This window comes from Antechinus flavipes, chromosome 2 (genome assembly GCF_016432865.1).
Source record: "Antechinus flavipes isolate AdamAnt ecotype Samford, QLD, Australia chromosome 2, AdamAnt_v2, whole genome shotgun sequence".
NCBI classification, from domain to species: Eukaryota; Metazoa; Chordata; class Mammalia; order Dasyuromorphia; family Dasyuridae; genus Antechinus; species Antechinus flavipes.
This window is the reverse complement of record NC_067399.1, coordinates 264375475-264398335: the sequence shown is the minus strand read 5'-3', so window position 1 is coordinate 264398335 and position 22861 is coordinate 264375475. Positions and strand designations below refer to the sequence as shown.

The 22861-nt window shown below is 31.8% G+C and overlaps 1 protein-coding gene across 1 annotated transcript in view; it reads left to right on the top strand.

Annotated features, from left to right (window-relative positions):
- Nucleotides 1-1410: 1410 nt before the first annotated feature.
- The window catches only part of RYR3 (ryanodine receptor 3), a 438620-nt gene continuing 417169 nt past the window's right edge, over nucleotides 1411-22861 (top strand). Inside the window, exons 1-5 of the mRNA XM_051973649.1 lie at nucleotides 1411-1422; nucleotides 1516-1637; nucleotides 14672-14840; nucleotides 15734-15869; nucleotides 17765-17860. Coding sequence (XP_051829609.1) covers nucleotides 1411-1422; nucleotides 1516-1637; nucleotides 14672-14840; nucleotides 15734-15869; nucleotides 17765-17860 — 535 coding nt within the window. The remainder of the gene's footprint in view (nucleotides 1423-1515; nucleotides 1638-14671; nucleotides 14841-15733; nucleotides 15870-17764; nucleotides 17861-22861) is intronic.

The following is a 22861-nucleotide window of genomic DNA, read 5'->3' as shown; positions in this document are numbered from 1 at the left end:
TGTATATGAAGCATTTTTAAAAAATAAAAAACAGGGGGCGTTAGCCCATGTGGTCAAATGACTGAGCTAAAACTGAGGAATTGATCTTTTAACTGCTATAAAATTTCATCTTGGCCCTTTCTCTTCAAAGAGGCTATTTAAACACACGTATATATACATATTTGTGAACCCAAGATAATATACATGTACACATGTGCATAAATGTATAAACTTTGCCTTTGAGATCAGTAGTAATAATTTGAAGAACTGATTTTTTTTCCTGTGTTTATTATATTCTTGTTTTGCTAGCTAGTTTGAATGTATTAGTTGAATGAGCAAAATTTAAGAAGCTCTGTTGTTTATGTACCAGAGATCTGGAACAAAAGCCAAAATACATCTATTGGTGTACCTGCACTAATGTATTTCAAATTTTAAATGCAACATCTTTAAGCAATTTCCAAGAGGTGCTAAGCAGAATACTTTTTTATAGCAGTCAATGAATCAAATGATAGGGGTATATTCTTCTTTGACCCTTCAAAGCAACAAATAGCTTAGGCTCTTAGGTTAAGTAAAAGGCACAAGATTTTGCAAATTGCTATTCTTTCTTAAATTTATTATAGTAAGTCATGCCCTTGAGAAAATAGAGAAATGGAATTTTACAATCTCTGATATAGTATGATATTTATTATGTTCCAAAGACAAGAGAGATCAGAGACTCTTCTTTAAATGAATTTTGTAAATTTCTTCACACATTGCTACATATACCTTTGAAATCTATACTAGTTCACTTCTTTCTTTTACTACTATTGAAAGAAATTAAATGCCAACAAGCAGCAGTAGGTGTGTTGGTTGAACAGCCTTACAGAAGAGTATATGACCTGTTTTTGTCCCAGGGACAGCAGGGAAAGTCATCTGCTGATCTCCACCTCATTCCTAATCCCACAAAAATGTAAAATTATCACATAACAGCTCTTTATTTATAGGAGTAAAATTTTGGCCTCTATGACTTCAACTTTGTACCATCTTTCATTATCATTAAGAAGTGAATACTCTTTTTTTTTTTCCTGTCTTCTGCTGCTACTTATATTGTCTGGCTGAGTCTGATTTTATCTAAGATATACAACCAGGTCTGTAATCCTAGTAGAGAGATTTGTTTTAAATTTTCTTTCTGCTTCTAAAGATATATTTTGGGGAGTAAGAGTCTGATAATTCTGGTTTTCCAGGAAAAGTAAAAAAGATAACAATAACAACAATAACAGCAATAATTCATATAGTATTTTTAAGGTTTACAGAGATTTTGTATCTAGTTTAGCAGAAAAATCTATGGATTTATGATGTTTTTCCCTTCCCAGTTTACCTAATAGGTCCAAGAATTCCAATCAAAGCCATCCTATAATATTTCATTTGCAATCAGAGCACTGAGGGTCAGGTATGAGAAAATGGGTAAATAGACCCAAGCTAATGCAGAGAGGATTCTACAAATAACATTTGTCATATGATTTAGAGAAGTTAGCTTTCATTTACCTCTCTATGTAGGTTATACTCCATCAAGAGGGCCACATGGATGATGGACTAACACTTCAGAGATGTCAGCATGAAGAATCTCAGGCTGCTCGAATCATCCGAAACACAACATCTTTATTTAGCCAATTTGTAAGGTAAATGAATGATTTTTCTGTGTCTCCCTGTTAATCTCATTGATATGAATCTCATGGTATCCTTCTACCATTGATTTTACTTTTATTGTATAAAGCATGATAGGAAATAACTAAGCATCAGTAGAATTAACTTACAACAAAGCTGGATCATTGGATAGACATATTTGGTATCGCCTTCTTGGCACCATTTTCCCTCTCAAAGCTACTTGATGCAAGTTCAGTCAAGACAGGAGGTGTTCTGCTGATGAATATGTTTCTACTTACAAATGAAACTAGGTGGGCTTTGGCTCCAATCTGATTTAACTTCATCTCACTAAACTAATTTTGTTTGATGTTTCAAAAGAGAAAGTTGCAATATACTTTAGGTGTTGGATTTGCAAAGAGCTACTATACCATTCAAAGTTATTGCCAAACTGGATTAAATTACATTAGCATTGTAAATTTTATATTGTCAGAGTAATGCTGGATGTTTAGGAACTGAACTATCTACTTTTATCCCCTAGACTGGGAGATACTGGCAAAGAATATCACTGTATTATTTCCTAGTCTTGTGGTAAATTAATCTTCCTTGAAACCACTGGTTCTCCAAAATTCTAACTCTTATTCTGTTTTAGGAAAATGCAGTAAGTTTTAGGGAGAAATTGCTTACATTTGAATTCACTCATATTGGAGTGAAAAATATTTTTCATTGTTTAATATTCTCCTTAGTGAAGTAGTATAGTCAAAAGAATGGAATGAAAAACTGAGAGTTAGACTATCTCTTCATTTTTGGCTTGCCACTGTTTCCCTTGATAACATACTCCTCTCTCCATATCATATAGTATCTGTATTGATAAGAATTTTAAGTTTAGTTTCCTCCACTTTCTAAATAGGACATAAAAAGGGGTTTTATAGATGTCTATTTGAGATACAGATGTTTCCTATAAATATTAGAAGCTTTTAAAATTTGAATTCCAAATTGACTTCTATTTATTCTTCCTTTTCACTTCATTGAGAAGGCAAGCAATCTGATAGAAGTTATATACATGTAGTAACACAAAACATAATTCTACATTAATCATGTTATAAAAGAAAACACATTTAGACTCTTATCAGTTCTTTTCTGAAGATAGAGAGCATTTTTTCATCATAAATCTTCCAGAATTGCCTAGGATCATTGAATTGCTGAAAATAGCGCAGTAATTCACAGCTGATCATCATACACTATTGCTTTTACTATATAGAATGTTCTCTTGATTTTGTTCATTTTGCTTTCCATAAGTTCATGTAAATATACGCAGGTTTTTCTGAGATCATCTTGCTCATCATTTCTTATAGCACAATATTATTTTATCAAAATTATGTACCACCAACTGGTTTAGCCAATCCCTAATTGATTTATAGCAGGTTTCTCTAATAAAGACCTCGTTTCTCAAACATTTATGTCTTTATTAGAGAAACCTGCTCTAAAATTTTTTCATAGTTATTATTAATATGTAATGCCCTCCATCCTTCATCTTCTCTTTCACCTTGTCCATCCTCAAGAGTATTTTGCTTCTGACTAGTTCATCCCCCGATTTTCCCTCCCTTCTACTAGCCCCACCCCTTTTTACTGCTTTCTCTACCTACTTTCCTATAGATTTTGATTTAAATATAATAATATAATTATAATGATAAAATGATTATATATTTAATTAAATATTGATTGCTCTTACTCACCATTTAAATTTTTTTAGGTATCATCCCCTCATATTCAACTTACACCTGTATCCTTCTACTAACTGCCCTAAAAATGATAAATCTCTAAGGAGTTATAAGTATCAACTTCCCATGTAGGAATGTAAATAGATTAAAATTATTGAATTCCCTTATGATTTCTTTTTCTGTTTGTCTTTTAATAATTTTCTTTAGTCTTCTACTTGAAAGTTTATTTTTAATCAGCTTTAGTCTTTTCATTCTGAAAGTTTAAAAGGCCTCTATATCATTAAATAGGTCATTTTTCCCTCTGAAGGATTATATTAGCTTTGCCAGGTAAGTGAATCTTTATTGTAATCCTAGTTCCTCTAGCATTTCCTATTCTAAGTTCTTAGCTTTTTTTTTTTTTTTTTTTTTTTTTTTTAATGATGAAGCTACCAATTATTGTGTTATCCTAATTATAGCTCCATAATATCTGAATTATTTCTTTCTGGGATCTCTCTCTGAGGAGGTAAATGGTAGATTCTTTCATTTTCTTTGTATGCTATGATTCTAGAACATCAGAACACTTTTTCTTGATTAATTCTTGAAAGATGATGTCCAGAGGTCCTAAGTGATTGCTGTAGTTGGCTGATAGAAACTGAAGAATTGATGAAAAAAAATATTCCCTGGGGCAGACAAAAAGAAGGCTGTGATAACTAAGATAATTTATCCTCTGGAGGTAATCCAGTCAAAAATCCAAATTTTGTCAAGTTCCTGAGACTAAATTTTCCATTTAAAATAAAATTCCTCATAAGATAAACTATATTAGTGGGGAACTTCAACCTTCTCCTCTCAGAATCAGACAAATCTAACCACAAATTAAACAAGAAGGAAACTAGGGAGGTTAATAGAATCCTAGAAAACCTAAATATAATAGATTTCTGGAGAAAATTGAATAGGGACAGAAATGAATATATTTTTTTCCTATAGTACATAGCACGTACACAAAAATTGATGATATATTGGCGCATAAAAACTTCCCAACTAAATGCAGAAAGGCAAAAATAGTAAATGCTTCCTTTTCAGACCATGATACAATAAAATTATATTCAATAAAGCTCCAGAAAAAGATACACTAAAAACCAATTAAATAATCTTGGGAATTAAATAATCTAATTCTAAATAGTGAGTAGTTCAAACAATAAATCACAGAAACAATCCATAATTTCATCCAAGAGAATGATAATGAGAAAATATACCAAAACATATGGGATGCAATCACGGCAGTTCTTAGAGGAACTTTTATATCTCAAAATACTTATAGGAATAAAATAGAAAACTAGGAGATCAGTGAAGTGTGTGTGCAACTAAAAAAGCTAGACAAAGAACAAATAAAAAAGCCAATTAGACACCAAATTAGAAATTATGAAACTCAAAGAGAGATTAAGAAAATTGAAACTAAGAAAACTAGTGAATTAATTAATAAAATAAGAATGGTTTTATGAAAAAGCCAACAAAATAGATAAACATTTGGTTAATCTGATTAGAAAAAGAAAAGAAAAAAAAAACCAAAATTACCAGCATCAAAAATAAAAAGGGTGAATTTACCACCAATGAAAAAGAAATTACAGCAATAATTAGGAGCTATTTTGTCCAACTTTCAGCAAATCTGATAATCTAACCCAATGGATGAATATTTACAAAAATATAAATTGCCCAGATTAACAGAAGAGAAAATAAATTACTTAAATAATCCCATTTTAGAAAAATAAATTGGACAAACCATCAATGAATTCCCTAAGAAAAACTCTCCAGGCCCATATGGATTTACAAATAAATTCTACCAAACATTTAAAGAACAATTAATTCCAATACTATGTAAACTGTTTGGAAAAATAGGTAAAGAAGGAGTCGTGCCAAATTTCTTCTATGAAACAAATACTAATACCTAAACCAAGAAGAGCCAAAACAGAGAAAGAAAATTACAGACCAATCTCCCTAATAAATATTGATGCAAACATTTTAAATAAAATATTACTAAAGAGATTACAGCAATTTATCATCAGGATAATATACTATGACCAAGTGTGATTTATCAGGAAAACCATCACTTCATCAAACCTATCAAATTATAAAACCAACAGAAATCATATGGTAATTTCAATAGATGTAGAAAAAGCTTTTGATGAAATACAGCACCCATTTCTATTAAAAATGCTAGAGAACATAGGGATATAGAGAGTTTTCCTGAAAATAATAATAAAAATAAAACCAACAGCAAGCATTATTTGTAATGGAGAGAAGTTGGATGCATTGCTAGTAAGATCTGGAGTGAAACAAGGTTGCCCTTTATCACCATTATTATTCAACATTCTGTTAGAAATGTTGACTTCAGCAATGAGAAAAGAAAAATAAATTAAAGGAATTAAAATAGACAACTAGGAGATAAAACTATCACTCTTTGCAGAGTGAACTTAGAATTCTAGAGAATAATCCAAAAAGCTACTTAAAACAATTAACAGCTTTAGCAAAGTTGCAGAATATAAAATAAACCCATACCAATCATCAGCATTTATCTATATAAAACTGACAAAGCCCAGCAGCAAGAGTCAGAACAAGAAATTCCCTTTAAAATAACTGTAGACAAAATAAAATATTTGGGTGTCTATCTGCCAAGATAAACCTAGGAGCTATACAAACACAATTACAAAACACTTCTCACACAAATAAAGTCAAATCTGAACAACTGGAAAAATATCAATTGTTCGTGAGTAGACTGAACTAATATAATAAAAAATGACAGTTCTGCCTAAATCTGGCTGCTTGTTCAGTGCCATACCAATCAAACTACTAAAAAAGTACTTTATAGAACCATAAAAAATAATTACATTGATCTGGAAGAACAAAAAGAAAAGAACATCAAGGGAAAATAATGAAAAAAATATATATATAAAGGATGGTGACTTAACAAACCAAATCTAAAACTATATTATAAAGCAGTAGTCATCAAAACCATTTGGTACTGGTTAAGAAATAGAGTAGTGGATCAGTGAAATAAGTTAGATCTACCTGGCAAAATAATCAATGACTATAGTAATCTAGTATTTCATAAAACCCTCAAACTCCAGCCTCTGGAATAAAAACACAAAATTTCTGGGAAAACTGGAAAATAACTTGTCACAAAAATTGCTGGGAAAACTGGAAAATAACATGTCAGAAACTTGGTATATATCTACATCTCACAAAACACCAAAATAAGATCAAAATAGGAACAGGATTTAGCAGTAAAGGGTGATACTGTAAGCAAATTAGGAGAACAGGGCATTATGTACTTATCAGATCTTTGGAGAAGAGAAGAATCTATGATCAAAGAAGAACTCGGGAACATTATGAAAATATAAAATGACAACTCTGATTACATTAAATTAAAAAAGATTTTGCACAAACAAACAAGATAAAAAGGGAAGTGGAAAAAAGCTGGGAAAAAATTTTGCAACCAGTGTTTCTGATAAAGGGTCTCATTTCTAAAATGTTTAAAGAACTGTGTCAAATTTATAAGAATACAAGTCATTGTCCAATTGGTAAATAGTGAAAGGATATGAACAGAAAATTTTCAGATGATGAAATTAAAGTCATCTATAGTAATATGAAAAAGTGCTATGTCACTATTGATGAGAGAAATACAAATTAAAACAACTCTGAGTTCCACCTCACCTCTCAGATTGGCAAAGATGACAGGAAAAGATAATGATCAATGTTGGTGAGGATGTGGGACACAAATGCATTGTGGAATTGTGGAATGATCCACAATTTCTGGAGAGCAATTTGGAATAATGCCCAAAGGGCTATCCTTTGACCTAGCAAAGCCACTCCTGGGTCTGTACCCTAAGGAAATTATGAGGAAGGGAAAAGGATCTGAGCATACCCATGAAGAGGTTAGGTAGGAATGGGTGGAGTTCTTTCTCTCCCAAATCTGAGTTCTGAGCCAAGCAATTCGCTTTAAACCCAGAGGCTATGTAAAACAAAAAACAAAAAACAAAACTTTATTGTTAAAGAAACACCAAGTGGGATTCTTTTGGTGGACAAATCATTTTCAAGGAACAAGTGATCTGCAAAAATCATTTTTTGAAGACCCATGAGTTTAAGGGAAGTCTCAAGTAAATGTGAAATCTTGCCTGGCATTGTAACTTACCCCAAGAAAGCTTATCTTTCTCTGAGAGGATGTGAGACTTTTTGGGTTTGTAGATCAAAGAGGACATGGTTTTTTGTGATATTACATAATTTTATAGGGCTCACTCAGGTGATACAGAGTTCACTCTCATCAGATCCACTTGTGCAAAAATATTTGTAGCATCTCTTTTTGTAGCAAAGAATTGATTAGAGGCCCATGTATTGGGAAATGGCTGAATAAGTTGTGGTATATGAAGGTAAGTGAATATTATTGTTCTATAAAAAATGATGAACAAGCAGATTTTTAAAGGCCTGGAAAGATTTACATGAACTGATGCTGAGAGAAATAAGCAGAATCAGAAACACATTATAAACAGTAACAAACAGCAAGATTGTGTGATGATCAACTATGAAAGACTTGGTTCTTCTCAGTGGTTCAGTGATTCAATTCAATTCCCTTAAACTTTGGATAGAAAATGGAAAAAAAAAATCCAAATTTTATAAAGTTCCTGAGGCTAAATTTTCCTTATAAAATAACAAAATCCATGCCTCCACTATGTTCTTCTTTGGGTCAGTCTGCCAGGGCACTCTGCCTCATGGTGTATTCCTCCTTCTCCTTCTACTTCCCCATGGTATGTGGTATCTCCCCTGACCCTACTATGCTTCTCAACTGATTTCTCTTTATAACTAGCTGACTCTTATAGGTGCTAAGTCAATTTCAGGATTTGGCCTGCCAGCCAAGGGCATGCCCCCAAACTCATGGGTATTTCCTTTCTTCTGGCAAATGATAAGTTCCACTAGGGAACAGGTCCTTTCCATCATTAAGTTTTTTTGTGACAAAGTAAATGGGGTTATGTGACTTGCCCAAGCTCACACAGCTAGTAAGTGTTAAGTGTCTGAGGCAAGATTTGAATTCAGGCCCTCCTAAATACAAGGCTGGTGCTCCATCTGATTGCCTCCTCCCTTCATTAATTATTAAAACCCCTTTCTATGTCCTCCCAACTGTATTTCATATTTAACATTATTAGTGTCTATTGTACCTCCCTTTCTGTATATAATTTCTTCCCTAAAGAAATGTACCTTTTGCCAAAGGGAGAAAAAAAAAGAAAGAGCGGCTCTTTCTTTGATCACAGTTTTCAGATAGTCCAATAATTTTAAAATTATCTCTTCTCAATCTATTTTCTGTGTCAGTTGTTTACCAACGAGATATTTTTTATTTTATTTGTTTATTCTTTTGATATTGTTTTATTATATCTTTATATCTAATGGAGTCATTAGCTTTCACTTGCCTAATTCTAATTTGTAAGGAATTATTTTCTTCAATGACTTTCTGTACTTCCTTTTCCATTTGTCTAGTCAAAGAGATCTGTGTCTTTAGCCTCCTAGATTCCTCTTGGCCTCTATTCATAAAAATTCTTCTGAAGGCTTATAGCTTTCTAAATATAGTTATAGCACAATACTTTTATTAGAAAGAAGGAAAATAATGATTTGGCCTTTTCCCCCTACATACATGCATAATAATAATATTTGGTGGGGACCACATAATCTAGATGAGGAAAGATTCTTCGATTCACAATTAGGAAATCTAAGTTCAAATCCAACTGTAACACTTTTGAGAATTTAGAGAGGGTAGAGATGTTAAAGAGTATAAAACTATAGTTTTAAAATTGGATAGATCTCAGAAATAATTTAATTCCAACTTTTTTTTTTTTTACAGAAAAGTTAAGTGACTTGTCCATATCTCACAGACAGTAAATACCATTTCTCCTTTTCCTTAATTTGTACTCCCTAGGTGTATTACTAGCACATATACCTGAATATAGTCAAAGGAAGGGAATGAAAATGAAGTTCAATTTTTTTTTCAATTTGCTGTTTCTGACTAGCTCTATATTTTTTTTAAAAAAGTTTTATTTAGAGGAGGCTTTTGGGGTTATATTCTGCAAGGATTGGTTTTTATTAATTAACTAACATATAGAATTCACCCCTCCCATGTCTTTGTGGAGGAGTTAAGAACTTGCTATTGTCTAAAAAATACATCACCACATCATTACCTCCCTATATTTGGTAGGCTGTATTTCAGATTGTATTTGAAGCATTTCTAGCTTGGAAAGAAAATCTAAAGTTTGTGTTTCATTGTTAAGACTTCCAAACACTCAAAATCATTTCCACATTACCATGGAATTTGAAAAGAAAGAGAAATGAACAGGACAAGAGTGTTATATTTTTGTGTAGCTCTAAGGAAGACAGTGCAGTTTGAAAAAAATCATAGGAAGTGGAGCCAAAATGATAGAGTAGAGAAAACATTCAACTGAACCCCTCCTAACATTCTACTTCAAACAATGATGTCTGAAATTTACTTTAAAATAATGCCTAATAATACCAATAAACTTTGGATGCCATTCACATCCAGAGAGAGAACTTTTGAGATTTTTATATAATCAATCCATACTTTAAGCTTAGTATATGGAAGATAGTTAATGAAAAAGTTTGTTACTAGAAAATATATACAGCCCTAGTTATGGCCCCAACTCTAGCAAAGCAGATTTGGGTTTAAGGATGTTTAAATCAATAGCAATACTGGTGGCTTCCAGACATCTTAGCCAAGAAACATCAAAGATGACTTGGCAGGTTGGGAGGAAAGATTTGTCAGTAGGGTGAGAAGGCCTTGAGAGATCAGCAGAATAAGACTGGGCATGGCCAGTAGGGCTGCTGGCAGCTTCTGGAGGCCTCAGCTCACAGGAGGATTGTTAGCACTGAGAAACTCCTCTCTGTTGCTTTAGCACACTACATTGTGTAACTACAGTAGGGTGGGGACACTCAACAATTCCAGGATAAAAAAGAGTGTGGTCAGATTCCTAGAAGAATCTCTGAAAATAGCAGCACAAAACCCTGAAGCTTGGGACAGTGCACCCTCCACTCTTGAAAGAGAGCCCTACTTTAACAAAAAGTTAAGATCCTAGTATTTGCCTAGGAAAATGATTAGACAAAGAAAAAATATTCTGGTCATAGAAAGTTACTATGATGACAATGAAGATCAAAGCACAGATTCAGAAGAAGATAACAGAATCAAATTTCCTACATCCAAAGCCTCCAAGAGAAATAAGAATTGGTCTCAGGTCATGGAAGAGCTCAACCTGAAAGTTATGATATTTTAAAAAGAGCCTAGACATCATCTTTCAAGAAATTATCAAGGAAAACTGTCCTAATATTCTAGAACCAGAGAATAAAATAGAAATTGAATGAACCCACTGGTCACCTCCCGAGAGCCCCAAATGAAAACTCCCAGGAATATTATAGCCAAATTCTGGAAAATATTGCAAGCAGCCAGAAAGAAACAATTCAAGTATAATGGAGCTACAGTCAGGATAACACAAGATTTATCAGTTTCTACATTAAAATACCAAATGACTTGGAATATGATAGTCCAGAAAGCAATGGAGCTAGGATGACAAGCAAGAATCACCTACGCAGCAAAACTGAGTAAAATCCTTCAGGAGAAAAGGTGTAAATTAAATGGAATATAAGGTTTTCAAGGATTCATGATGAAAAAAATCAGAGCTGAATAAAAAATTTGATTTTCAAATATAGAAGAATCATGAGGCAGTTATCAGAAAAGCAGTATTATAAGGGACTTTAAAAGGGTTTTCTGTTTACATTCCTATATGAGAGGATGATACTTGTGACTCATAAGAACTTTCTCATTATTATGGCACTTATAAGGAGTATATATAAAGAGGGGGCACAGGTATGAGTTGAATATGAAGAGATAATATCTTTAAAAATGAAATTAAATGGTAAGAGAGGAATGTACTGAGAAAAAGAAAAAGGGAGAAGTGGAATGGTGTAAATTATCTACCATAAAAAGAGGCAAGAAAAAGATTTTACAGTAGAGGGGAAGAGGACAAGTTAAAGGGGGAGTGAATGGATCTTATCAGAATTGGCTCAAAGAGAAAATAACATATGTACTCAATAATGGTATAGAAATATGTCTTACAGAATATATATCACAGAAAAGTAGGAAAGGAATGGAATATAGGGAGGGAGGAGAGTGTAAAAGAGAGAGTATATTGGGAGAAGGAATGATTAGTAGCAAAACACTTTTGTGGAGGGACAGAGTAAAAGGAGAGAGAAAATAGAATAAATGGGAGGAAATACTGTTAGCAATAGTAATTAAAAATAATTTTGAAACAAGTTTCTCTGATAAGACATCATTTCTCAAACATACATTTATAAGAATTTATAAAACATTTAACAAATTATTTAAATTTTATAATTTACAAAAAAATCATAAATCTATAAATTTATGAAAAATAAGTCATGCCCCAGTTGATAAATTATCAAAAGTTATGAACCTTGCCCAAAGACCTATAAAATCATGTATATCCTTTGATCTAACACAACCATTGCTAGGCATGAATCTCAAAAGCAATTTTTTTTTTAAAGTAAAAGAACCTATATGTGCAAAAATATTTGTAGCAGCTCTCTTCTTAGGGAAGGAAACTGAGGATTGCTCATCAATTGGGGAATGACTAAATAAATTGTAATATGTGATTATGATGGAATATTATTGCTTTGTGGGAAATGATGAGCAGGATGCTCTCAGAAAAATCTAGAAAATTCTCCATGAATTTAAGCTAAGTGAAATGTACTGTATACAAAATAATAGTAATGTTCTGAGAAGATCACCTGTGAACAGCTTTGCTATTCTCAGCAATAAAATGATCCATGAATACTCTAAAGGACTTTGGATGAAAAATCCTATCCATATCTAGAAGAAGAACTGACTGTGTCAAAATATACAGTGAAGCATTAAACAGAGAGAGAGAGAGAGAGAGAGAGAGAGAGAGAGAGAGAGAGAGAAAGAGAGAGAGAGAGAGAAATAGGGTAAAAGAGAAATAATCTGTTGAGAACCATCCGAACAAAATCATCTCCAAAGGAAAACTCCTAGGAATATTATACTGCCAAACTCCTGAGCTCTCAGGTCAAAGAGAAAATACTTCAATTGACAGAAAATAAATCAAATATTGTAAAGTTTTTCAGGGTCACATAATAATTCCACATTAAAGAAGTGGAAGTTTGGAATATGATATTTCACAAGGCAGAAGAGTTGGAATTATAATCAAGAATAACTACCCAGAAAAACTGAATATAATCATTCAAGAGGAAAAAATAGATATAATGAAATAGAGATCTTTTGAGCATTTCCTGATAAAAAAAAGAATGCTGAATCAAAAACAAAAATTACTTTCAAATACAAAACTCTAAAGGAACACAAAATGTAAACAAAGAGAAATTATAAGATCATCAGTAAATTTAAATTGTTTATCTTGTTATATGGGAAGATGACCTGTATCTTCTTAGAACTTTATCATTATTAGGGTAGCTAAAAGGATTCTACATAGGAGTGTTCAGAAGCAAGTAAGTTTGGGGGGGATGATATTAAAAAAATAAAAAGGTGAAAAAGAGAGATCAATTGCAAGATGAAAGAATGGAAAGGAAGGATGGAAAAAAATATTTCATCTAAAAGAAACCTGCAAGAAAGAGATTTTACAGTAGAGAGAGAAAAGGTGAGGGATAAAGGGAGTCAGACAATGCCTAAACCTCACTCACATATAAACTGCTTCAACCTTTAAGTTACCTGGCAAGAAAGTAGGAGGGAAAGGAGTTAAAAGATAAAGAAATGATTAAGGGGAAGACACATAAAAGGAGGCAGTGGTCAAAATCCAAAAAGCAAAACAAAACAAAACTTGAGAGGAGCAATGGGATGAGAAGAGGAAGAGAAGAATAAACAGATGAAAATAGGGTGGAGGGAAATACTGTTAGTAACCATAACTGAATATAAATGGAAAGAATTCACCCATAAAGTTTTAAGTAGAGAACAGAATGGATTGGAAACCACAGTCAAACTTGTTGTTTAGAAGAAACATATTTAAAACACAGAGAGACGGGGAATTAAAATAAGGGACTGGAGCAGGACCTAATCATGCTTCAGGTAAAGTTAAAAAAGCATGGGTAGTAATCCTTATCTCAGACAAATTAAAGGAAAAAAAGACCTAATTAAAAGAGATGAGAAGAAGAACTACATCTTGCTGAAAGGAATCATGAATAATGAAGTAATATCAAACTATACACTAAATGATATAACAATTAAATTCTTAAAGCAAAAGTTAAATAAGTTACAAATGGAAATAGTAAAAATATAATAATGAGGGACCCCAACTTTCTCTTTGAATAATTAGATAAATCTAACCATAAAATAAGAAAAAATGTCAAAGAGATGAATAACATTTTAGAAAAGTTAGATATGATAGATCTTTAGAAAAATATGAATGGAAATAGAAAAAAAAAACCATACCTTTTTTCTCAGGGATTGACCATATGTAAAAACCTCACAACTAAGTACAGAAAATCAAAAAATATTACATATATCCTTTTCAGACCATAATGCAATAAAATCATCACTTATAAAAGGTCATGGAAACATAGATTAAAGCTCATTGTAAACGATTGTAATTATACAGAATGATTGGGTCAAAGATTAAATTATAGAAACAATAGAAACAATGAACAATTTCATTAAAGAGAATGAATACCTGTGAAGCAGTATTCCAAAATTTGTGTGAAGTAGCCAAAGTAATACTTACTGGAAAGTTTTTATCTCTAAATGTGCACATTAATAAAAGAGATAGAGAAGAGATCTTTGAATTGGTCACACAACTAAAAAATTAGAAAAAGAACAAATTAAAAGTCCTCTATTTAACATCAAAAAAGAAATTTTGAAAATGAAAGGAGACTAATAAAATTGAAAGAAAAATATAAGCTGATTTTTAAAAGGAAAAAAAAATATAGCTTTCTCCTTATAGAACTTCAAGGCTAATGAGATTGTAGCTCTGAAAAATGAATTTTACCTTGGTCACTTGATTGAATGTCACTTAGATTAGTTCTAATCTAAGTAGTAATCATCTTTTGGATTTTATTGAACAATTATTGTATATGGGGCTTTGAAAAACTATAAACCTAATGTGAATATTTATTTCTGATTAACTTTTGGTTCCCAAACGGCCTACTAATAACCCTGAGACAAATGAACATCATTGCTCTGTGAAAAGTAGTGCTCAGTGAAATGATTTTCCAGGTTACTGAAAATATTGGTTAGCTCCATTGTTTCATGTGTAGCCCCTGAACCAGTCTGAATCATGTTTTATTAGTGGAAACAATCGAACTGCTGCACCCATAACTCTGCCTATAGAAGAAGTCCTTCAGACTTTGCAAGATCTGATCACCTATTTTCAGCCTCCAGAGGAAGAAATGCAACATGAAGATAAGCAAAACAAGCTTCGGTCACTCAAAAATAGACAGAATCTATTTAAAGAAGAGGTTAGTTTTTAAAGTAGTTTTACATTGCCTTTGTGTTTTGTCTTTAGAATCCAAAATATGTTAATTGAATTGCTATTCAGATTTATAGTTCTAAGCAAATATTGTATGAGGAGGAGAGATGAAAAATATGGGAAGAATGAAATAAAATCACAGGAATTCTCAAGTTCCAAGTTGTTTAATATCTCCAATTACACTGACTTAAAAAAAAAAAAAAGATGGTGCGTGTATATAATTATTATTATATTTATTACTTCAGTACTATTATGTGCTATTCAAAGATCATTTAAAATAGACCTCCCTTTTTAAGGTAACTAGGAACAAAGTGCTGCTTCTCTAGCACTAAATTGTAATGTGCTTTCTTATCAGTTTCTCATTCCCAAAGTTAGTATCACAGTAGACTGAAGGGGGATTTTGTGTGTCATGTTGGCTATTACATGAAGCATACATTTGGTGTTTCTATCCAATATGTTGGAATAAATGTAGAATGTAGCTGTTTTACATGTATAGAGTGTAGCGGGAAAAAAAAAAAATTGGTCTTTTTTTTTTTTTTTTAAACTAATCAGCCATCTTATTTATAGGAATCATGGATGTTCTCTACTGTGTTTGAGTGGAATTATTTGAGTCTATTCATTTTTTCAAATTGCAAAATACTATATCTAATACTATATCTAACAGATCAAGAGCAATTCTTGACTCACTTCCAAAATGAATGCCATTTAAGTCTCTAAAGCATAAAAATGCATGTAATTTTAAAGAAAAACACACAAAATGAAGATATTTGCATATTAGCAATATCAGTTTTAAATTTTGAAGTATTTAAGGGAAAGCTGTGAAAAATAATGATACAGATTTTTCTAAGCAGGAATTTTTCCTTTCCCCATCTTTCCTTTTAGGGAATGTTAGCCCTTGTGTTAAATTGCATTGACCGTTTGAATGTCTACAACAGTGTAGCACATTTTACTGGGTTTGCAAGGGAAGAAAGTGGTACAGCTTGGAAGGAAATTCTGAACCTCCTCTACCAATTGTTAGGTGAGTACATAGGAAATTCCTTCAATTGGAGGAGATTCAAAATGAATTAAAGAATTAAGTACTTCCTTCCCAATTCAAAAGTAAAGTGGCAAAGGCTATCTAGCAAGCCTAAATATTCAACCCATTCTTTTTATGTAACCAGCAATGAATTATATTACCCAATTGCAACTGTTGTGCTTTGATATCTTCAAGGTAAAGCAGTATAGTATAATAGGGCCCTGGACTGAGAAAATAAATATTTATCTTATGTTCTCATATTTACAACTAACTCAGTGTGTGGAATGAGTCATTTAATGTTCAGTTGTTTGAGCAAGCAAATTATAACATTGTGGTTCCTTGAATTGGGCTCATTCCAAATAAGATTACTGTTTTAAAATCTGAAACTGTGTCTTTTCATTTTCTATTTTGTGGCTATTTTCTGCTGACTTGCCAATGTGATTGTTCTGTTAATAGAAAGAATGTTGTAGTAGGGAAGAAACTACCTAGATAAAAAATTGATCCTCTTATTTACTAGCCATATGGCCATTAAATAATTTACTTCATCTCTTTGAGAATCAGTTTGCTCATCTATAAAATGCAAATAATAACTGCTTTAAATATTTCCTAGGCCTGATGTAAAGTTTTATGGGTGTGCAAATCTTGGCAAACTATAAATACTGTACAAATAAAGAGTATTAGTGAGAATAAGGATTAATCACATATATGAACATAAGCATGTACTGGGACTACTCCTTTTTTTTTTCTTCTTGCTAATTGTTAAAGGCTGAGTTTGTGATATGGAGTTTGTTTTTATGATAATGCACAATAATACAAATTCAGAATTTTGTGGTAATCGAACTTTGGAGGTTAGAGAATTTAAAGAAAAAATTTAAGTCAGGTGGCATATTCTACTTTCTGCATTAAAACTCATTATTGGTACCCTGGAACAGGGTAGCTTTTTTTTAGTGAAAAACAAATGGACTAGCTCTTATCTAGAGTTTATTCTGAGAGGCATTGTGCTATTTGTATGAGTTGGAGCACAAAGAAATAGGCTTTTTTTTTTTTTCTGTAGTATGACTAGTTAGCCAAGTCATTGGGATTCAATAAAATACCTGTTGATTAAATGACTGATTAATTCCCTGGCAGAAATGAATATGAGACCTTAATTTGAAGCCTTTTAGTGGCTTCTGAAGTGGAAAGCATTGGTTCCAAAGTAGACTTTAAGTATGAATGTTCACCTTATGTGCTAGCCATTCTTCTGCAAGCCCATGTTGTGAATTACAAGGTAGAGATGAGTCTCAAACTGATCATTTTACTATCAAAAGAAGACTGATGATGTTTATATGTGTTCTAAAATAGCAATAGTTCTATTCTTTCTGTATTTGGATTCCTCCTTCTTAGTTTTACACCTAGGAATAGAAAACATAAGTCAGCAATATGACTTCCATTAATTACCCAATCAATTTAAAAAGAAACAAGGAAAAGAATTCAACTCATAAGTTTGTTACTATATGCAAAACAAGGTATAAACCTTTTTCATTGTTGACTTTGTAAAATAATATAATGATGTTGCTCTTTCAGGTTTGTCAAGAACTTTCTTATATAATGTAGATGAATAAACTTAGGTATTGGAAATTACTTGCCTCTGGTCACACATAAAGTATTTCATTTAAATCTGTAATTTACCTTCTCTGAATTAATTTAAGTCTTTAGAATAAATTTCCTGGGCTTTCTTGATCTTCAGTGCTCTTTTGGAAACAAGTTGAATCATGTCAAAGGGATAAAGTGCAAAGGATTATTTTCTTCTATTTAAATGTCAAGAATCTTCTAAAAAAATGTTTATTCAGAAAGTTCACATTTGTTGCCATCACTGGTTGTTTCCTTTTCTATATGATTAAATTTTGTCTTATTTTCAGCTGCCCTCATTCGTGGTAACAGAAATAATTGTGCTCAGTTCTCCAATAACCTGGACTGGCTGATTAGTAAATTGGACAGGCTAGAATCTTCCTCAGGTAAGAAATAGTTTATGATAGGAAACCTGTAATTGGGTAAAACAAAATGGTTTTCTTTTCTTATTTTCTTATGAAAGACATCATGATGGATTCCTGCAACTGGTTACTTTGTAATGAATTACAAAATAATAAAAATATAAATTAACTTTAATGGGTAGAAATAAAGTTCAGAATTTCTCACAAAGTTGCATTTTACAAAGCTCTTCATTTGTCAGTCTCAAATTTTCATTTGTTATTTATATCAGTTTGTAAATTCTATGAAAGTCTTTAACTTCCATCTTTTTAAAAATTTACTTTATTTTACTTTAACAAGCATTTTTGTTACTCTTCCTTTCCCTACTTCCAATGGGAAAAATGGGGGGAAAATGTAATATATAATCATAATAAAGGAAAGCATATACCTGAATTGGTCATAACTAAAAATAAGCATTTCTTTCAGGATCTTGAATCCATTATTACTCTGTTTGAGCAGTAGTATGCTATATTTTTGGTCTTCTTGAAACTGTATTCGGTCATTAAATTGATGATAATTCTTCAGTTTTTCAAAGTTATTTGGTTCTACCTTATTGTTGCTGTTTCATAAATGGTTCTACTAATTCTGCTCACCTTAACTTGTAAGAAACAAGTCTATTCAAATTTCTTTGAAATCATCCTTTTTTTTTTTAACAAAGCAGTAATAAACTATCATATTAATATAGCATGATTTGTTCAGTCATTCACCTTAGTTTTCAATTCCTTGCTGGTACAAAAAGAGCTGATATAAATATTTTTTCTAATATGAAGCTCTTCTATTTTTTTGATTTCTCTGGGTATTATAGTTGACCTACTAGTGGCATTGCTGGGTCAAAGTATTTGGACAGTTTAGTAACTGAGCAGCATTCTGGAAGTTTCTTTCCAGAATATCCATTCCAATTCACAATGTCAACAACAAGACTCAAGAGCATAAAATATAAGGCAAAAGAAAGCCCTGATATTTCCTGGTGAAATGTGCAGTTCCTAGCCATAATACAAAATCCCAATTCAAGAACTGTGGATGGAAGCATGAGTATACCACAATAGAAATAACCCCAACATAAAAAAACTGTTGTGATGACAAGTATGCTTAAATAAAAATCTAGAGGGGTATAACTTCAATATGTCCTCAAGCAAAACAAATAAAAATACAGTTTTGACATGGGCATGAAGTCAAATGGAATTCCTGGTAGAACTAAAGCAAAACTTTTAAAAAAGGAATTTAAATGATTTTATAAATGAGATGAGAGCACCAGAAGAAAGAACTAAAAGTGAGAGAAATGAAGGATAATTTGAAAAGAGAATATACAGCTTATCATAAGTGGTACAAACATTTACCAAAATGGCAGATTCCTTGAAAATTAGAATGAAATAAATAGACGTTAATGACTCCATTAGTCAACATTGCAATATACAAAGAAAGAAAAGAGATTGAAAAAAACTATGAAATTAAGATATTTTATAGCAAAAACAAATGATGTACAAAACAGATCAGGGAGAAAAAAATTAATGCTATGTCTAAAACCAGAGCCTAAACATTATTATTTTATAATTAGAGGACAAAGTAAAAATAGAAATTACTGGTCACCTCTTGAGAGAAATCCCCAAAAGAAAAGTCTCAAAATCATTGCTAAAATTAAGAGCTTATGTAAAATTGAAAAAAAAAATACTGCATACAGCCAGAAAGAAAGAATTCCAAAGCAGTCAATTTTGCTGTAATACATGTTTCCCAAAAAAAGCCAATTTGTTCCAACACAATTAATAATTGATATCTTAGGGAACATTTTCAGCTTAATGTGAATTTTGTATTTGCTTCTGCAAGAGTTTTTTCCATAAGAAATAGTAAGAGAATCCAAAAAAATACCACTTTACAATTACTCATAAGCTGTAACCCTTCCTTAATGTCTACTTCCCCAAGCAAATTTCAGACATCAACATAGAATACTATATTTATCATATATCTTTTGTTACTGTAGGAGTTGTGAGTAGAGTACATGGAGTTAGTCCGCATCATCCCCACAACATCACCATGGCCTCTAGATGCAAGTACTATGTTGTGGCCTCATTTTAAACTATGGCCAGTTTGAAGTTAAAATGCAGGGTTGACTCAATATTAGTAAATGCTAATATAATAGTCTATATTAGATATAAGAGCAGCGAAAATCATATAATTATCCCAATTGATGCAGAAAATGCTTTTGAGAAGACACAATACCCATATTTGTCTAAAAACAAAACTACTTTAAAAAATAAGATTAAATATATCTTTCCCTACATAGTTATTTATCTACATCCAAAAGCCAGCCTTTAATTTGAGACCTTTTCAATAAAATTAGGGGCAAGAATAATATTTCTGTTATCACCATTACTATTTGACAAAATGCTAGAAATGTTAAATACAGCAAAATACCTTCCAACAGGATATAAAATAGTTAGGTTTTTAATCTACCAAAACACACATACAAATATGAATATGAGAAATCACTCCTTGCTCAAAAAGAGATCTAAATAATTGGAAAAATATTAACTTGATCATGGTAAGCTGAAAAATATAATAAAAATGATAATATTATCTAAAGTAATTTGCTTATTTGGTGCCATACCAATTCACTTACTAAGGGATAATTTTTTAGATATTGAAAATATAATTTAAAAATTCCTTTGGAGGTACAAAAAGGTCAAGAATCTCAAGGGAAATAATAAAAAAGAGATAAGGCAAGGAGTGTAGCAGTATCAAGTCTCAAACTACAAAAAAATAATGATCAAAATTATTTGATATAGTTAAGAAATATAACAATCAGTGAAATAGAGTAGGTATACAATATCCAAAAGGAAATATAATAGCTTAGTGTTTGATAAACCCAATGACCCTCTGTTAAAATATACTATTTGATAAAAGTTACTGGGAAAACTACAAAGTAGCCTGAAAAAAAAAATACTAGGTAAGGACAAAAATCTGATACCACATACCAGCATAAACTCCAAATAAATGGTAGACATGAAGGGTTGTATTATAAACAAATTAGAGAACCAATAAAGAACTTGACATTCAGATCTATAGATGGAGAAAGAGTTCATGATCAGAACAAAGGAATGAGAAAATCAGTCACAGAAAACCAATATAGCCAGAATGAAAGGAAGCAAATAGATAATTTGGGGAAAATATAATGCAACAATGTTTTCTGATAAAGGTCTCATTTCTCACATATAAAAGGAACTGAAACAATTTATAAGAATAAGACCCTTCCCCATTTGGTAAAAGGTCAAGAGATAAGAACAAGCAGTGTTCAGAGGTGGGAAAAAACCTAAAGGTATCAATAATACCATAAGAAAATGCTCTAAGTCACTAATAACTAAAAAAATCCAAATTAACGACTCTGAAGTTCTATCTCACACCCATCAGTTTGACAAAGAAGAAAAATGATAAATGTTGGAGGAATTGTAAGAAAGCAAATACATATTCCCCTATACTTTTCCTCTCTTCTTTTAAAAAATTTAAAGCATAATAAAACCATTCTTAAGTCCTCTAATTTAATTTTCTCCATTATTTTTGATATATTAAGGGACAGTTAGATATTAGGATGTAAATAATAATTATCCATATCTGTTAATCTTTTTCAATTACTTTATATCTTTTGTAATCTATTCTTATAACTTCATTTTGAAGCTCTAGATTTGTTACAATGTCCTGAGAGTTTTCATTTGAGTTTTTTTTTTTTCAGTATGTTATGAGGTGATTTTTCCTAATTTCATTTTGCCCTCTAGTACTAATATATCTGGGCAATTTTCATTCAGAATTTCTTAAAATGTGTACATAGGCTTTATTTCAGGTAGACCAATGATTTTTAGATTTTTTGTTCTCTCTGTTTCCCCCACTGCCAATCTCTTTTCCAGGTTAAATATTTTGAGAGTCTACACATTTTCTTCTATTTTAAAAAATAGTATTTTGGTTTTTGCTTCTCATTACATTAACAATTTTTGTTTGATCCAGAATCTGTTATGTTGTTAGATTTTGTACCTCTTTGTGCCAAGCTGTTACTTTCCTTTCATCTAGAATCTATATATCTTAATATCATTTTTTAAACTCTTGCTTCATTTCTTCCAGGAATTTTAATTAACCTTGTGACCAAGTTGTGTTTCACTTTGGGTCTTATAAAATTTGTGGAGTTTTCTTCTTGGTTTTTATCTTTGGCATCCCTTGTTCCATAATAATATTTGATCATGAATGACCTTTTTTCTTCATTTATTCATTCTTTTCTAGCCTTATATCTTGAATTTGGATTTTGTGACAGGGATAGATTTTGTGTATCTTTGGAAGGAATATGGAGACTTCAGAGAATGCTTTCTTTTTTAAGGATATCATGGAGTGGCCTGAGAACTGCAAACTTTAAACAGATTGTAAGCAGTCCAAAATAAGGCACAATATCTACTATGCCTTCCTGCTCTGAGATTTGTAGTTTCCCATTTCCAATCTGAGACTAGAAAGAATAACTCTAAGCTTCCACCTGATCAGAGAACTTGTAGACAGTTGTTGACCTAGCCTTTGTCAGCTGAACAGATGGCTTTTCAGGTTGAGAGCAACAGAGTTGTAAATTAACCCCCTTTTCTTTATACCCTGATCTAGCTACTTACTTATAAGCTCTACTTCATGTCTGTGGGCTAACACCATGAACTTGCCCCTGAGTGAAAGTAACAGGAATATAGTCTTATCACTCTACAGAGTTCTTGCCCTGATCTCTCATCTTCAAACCCTAGCCCAGATCTGTGAGCTGAATCTATCTTGCTCCTATATCCAAGCAATAGAGCTATTAGTACAAGTTGGGTCCACATTCCCTGACATGGTTATTCAGCTCCAGTCCTCGGCTTCAATCTGTGAACTGAACTTAATATCCTGCTCTTTGATTAAAGCAACCAATTGAACTCTAACCTACTCTTAGTACTGGGTCTTGTCATTCAACTGAAAGTCCCAATATTAGTCTTCACTGGATA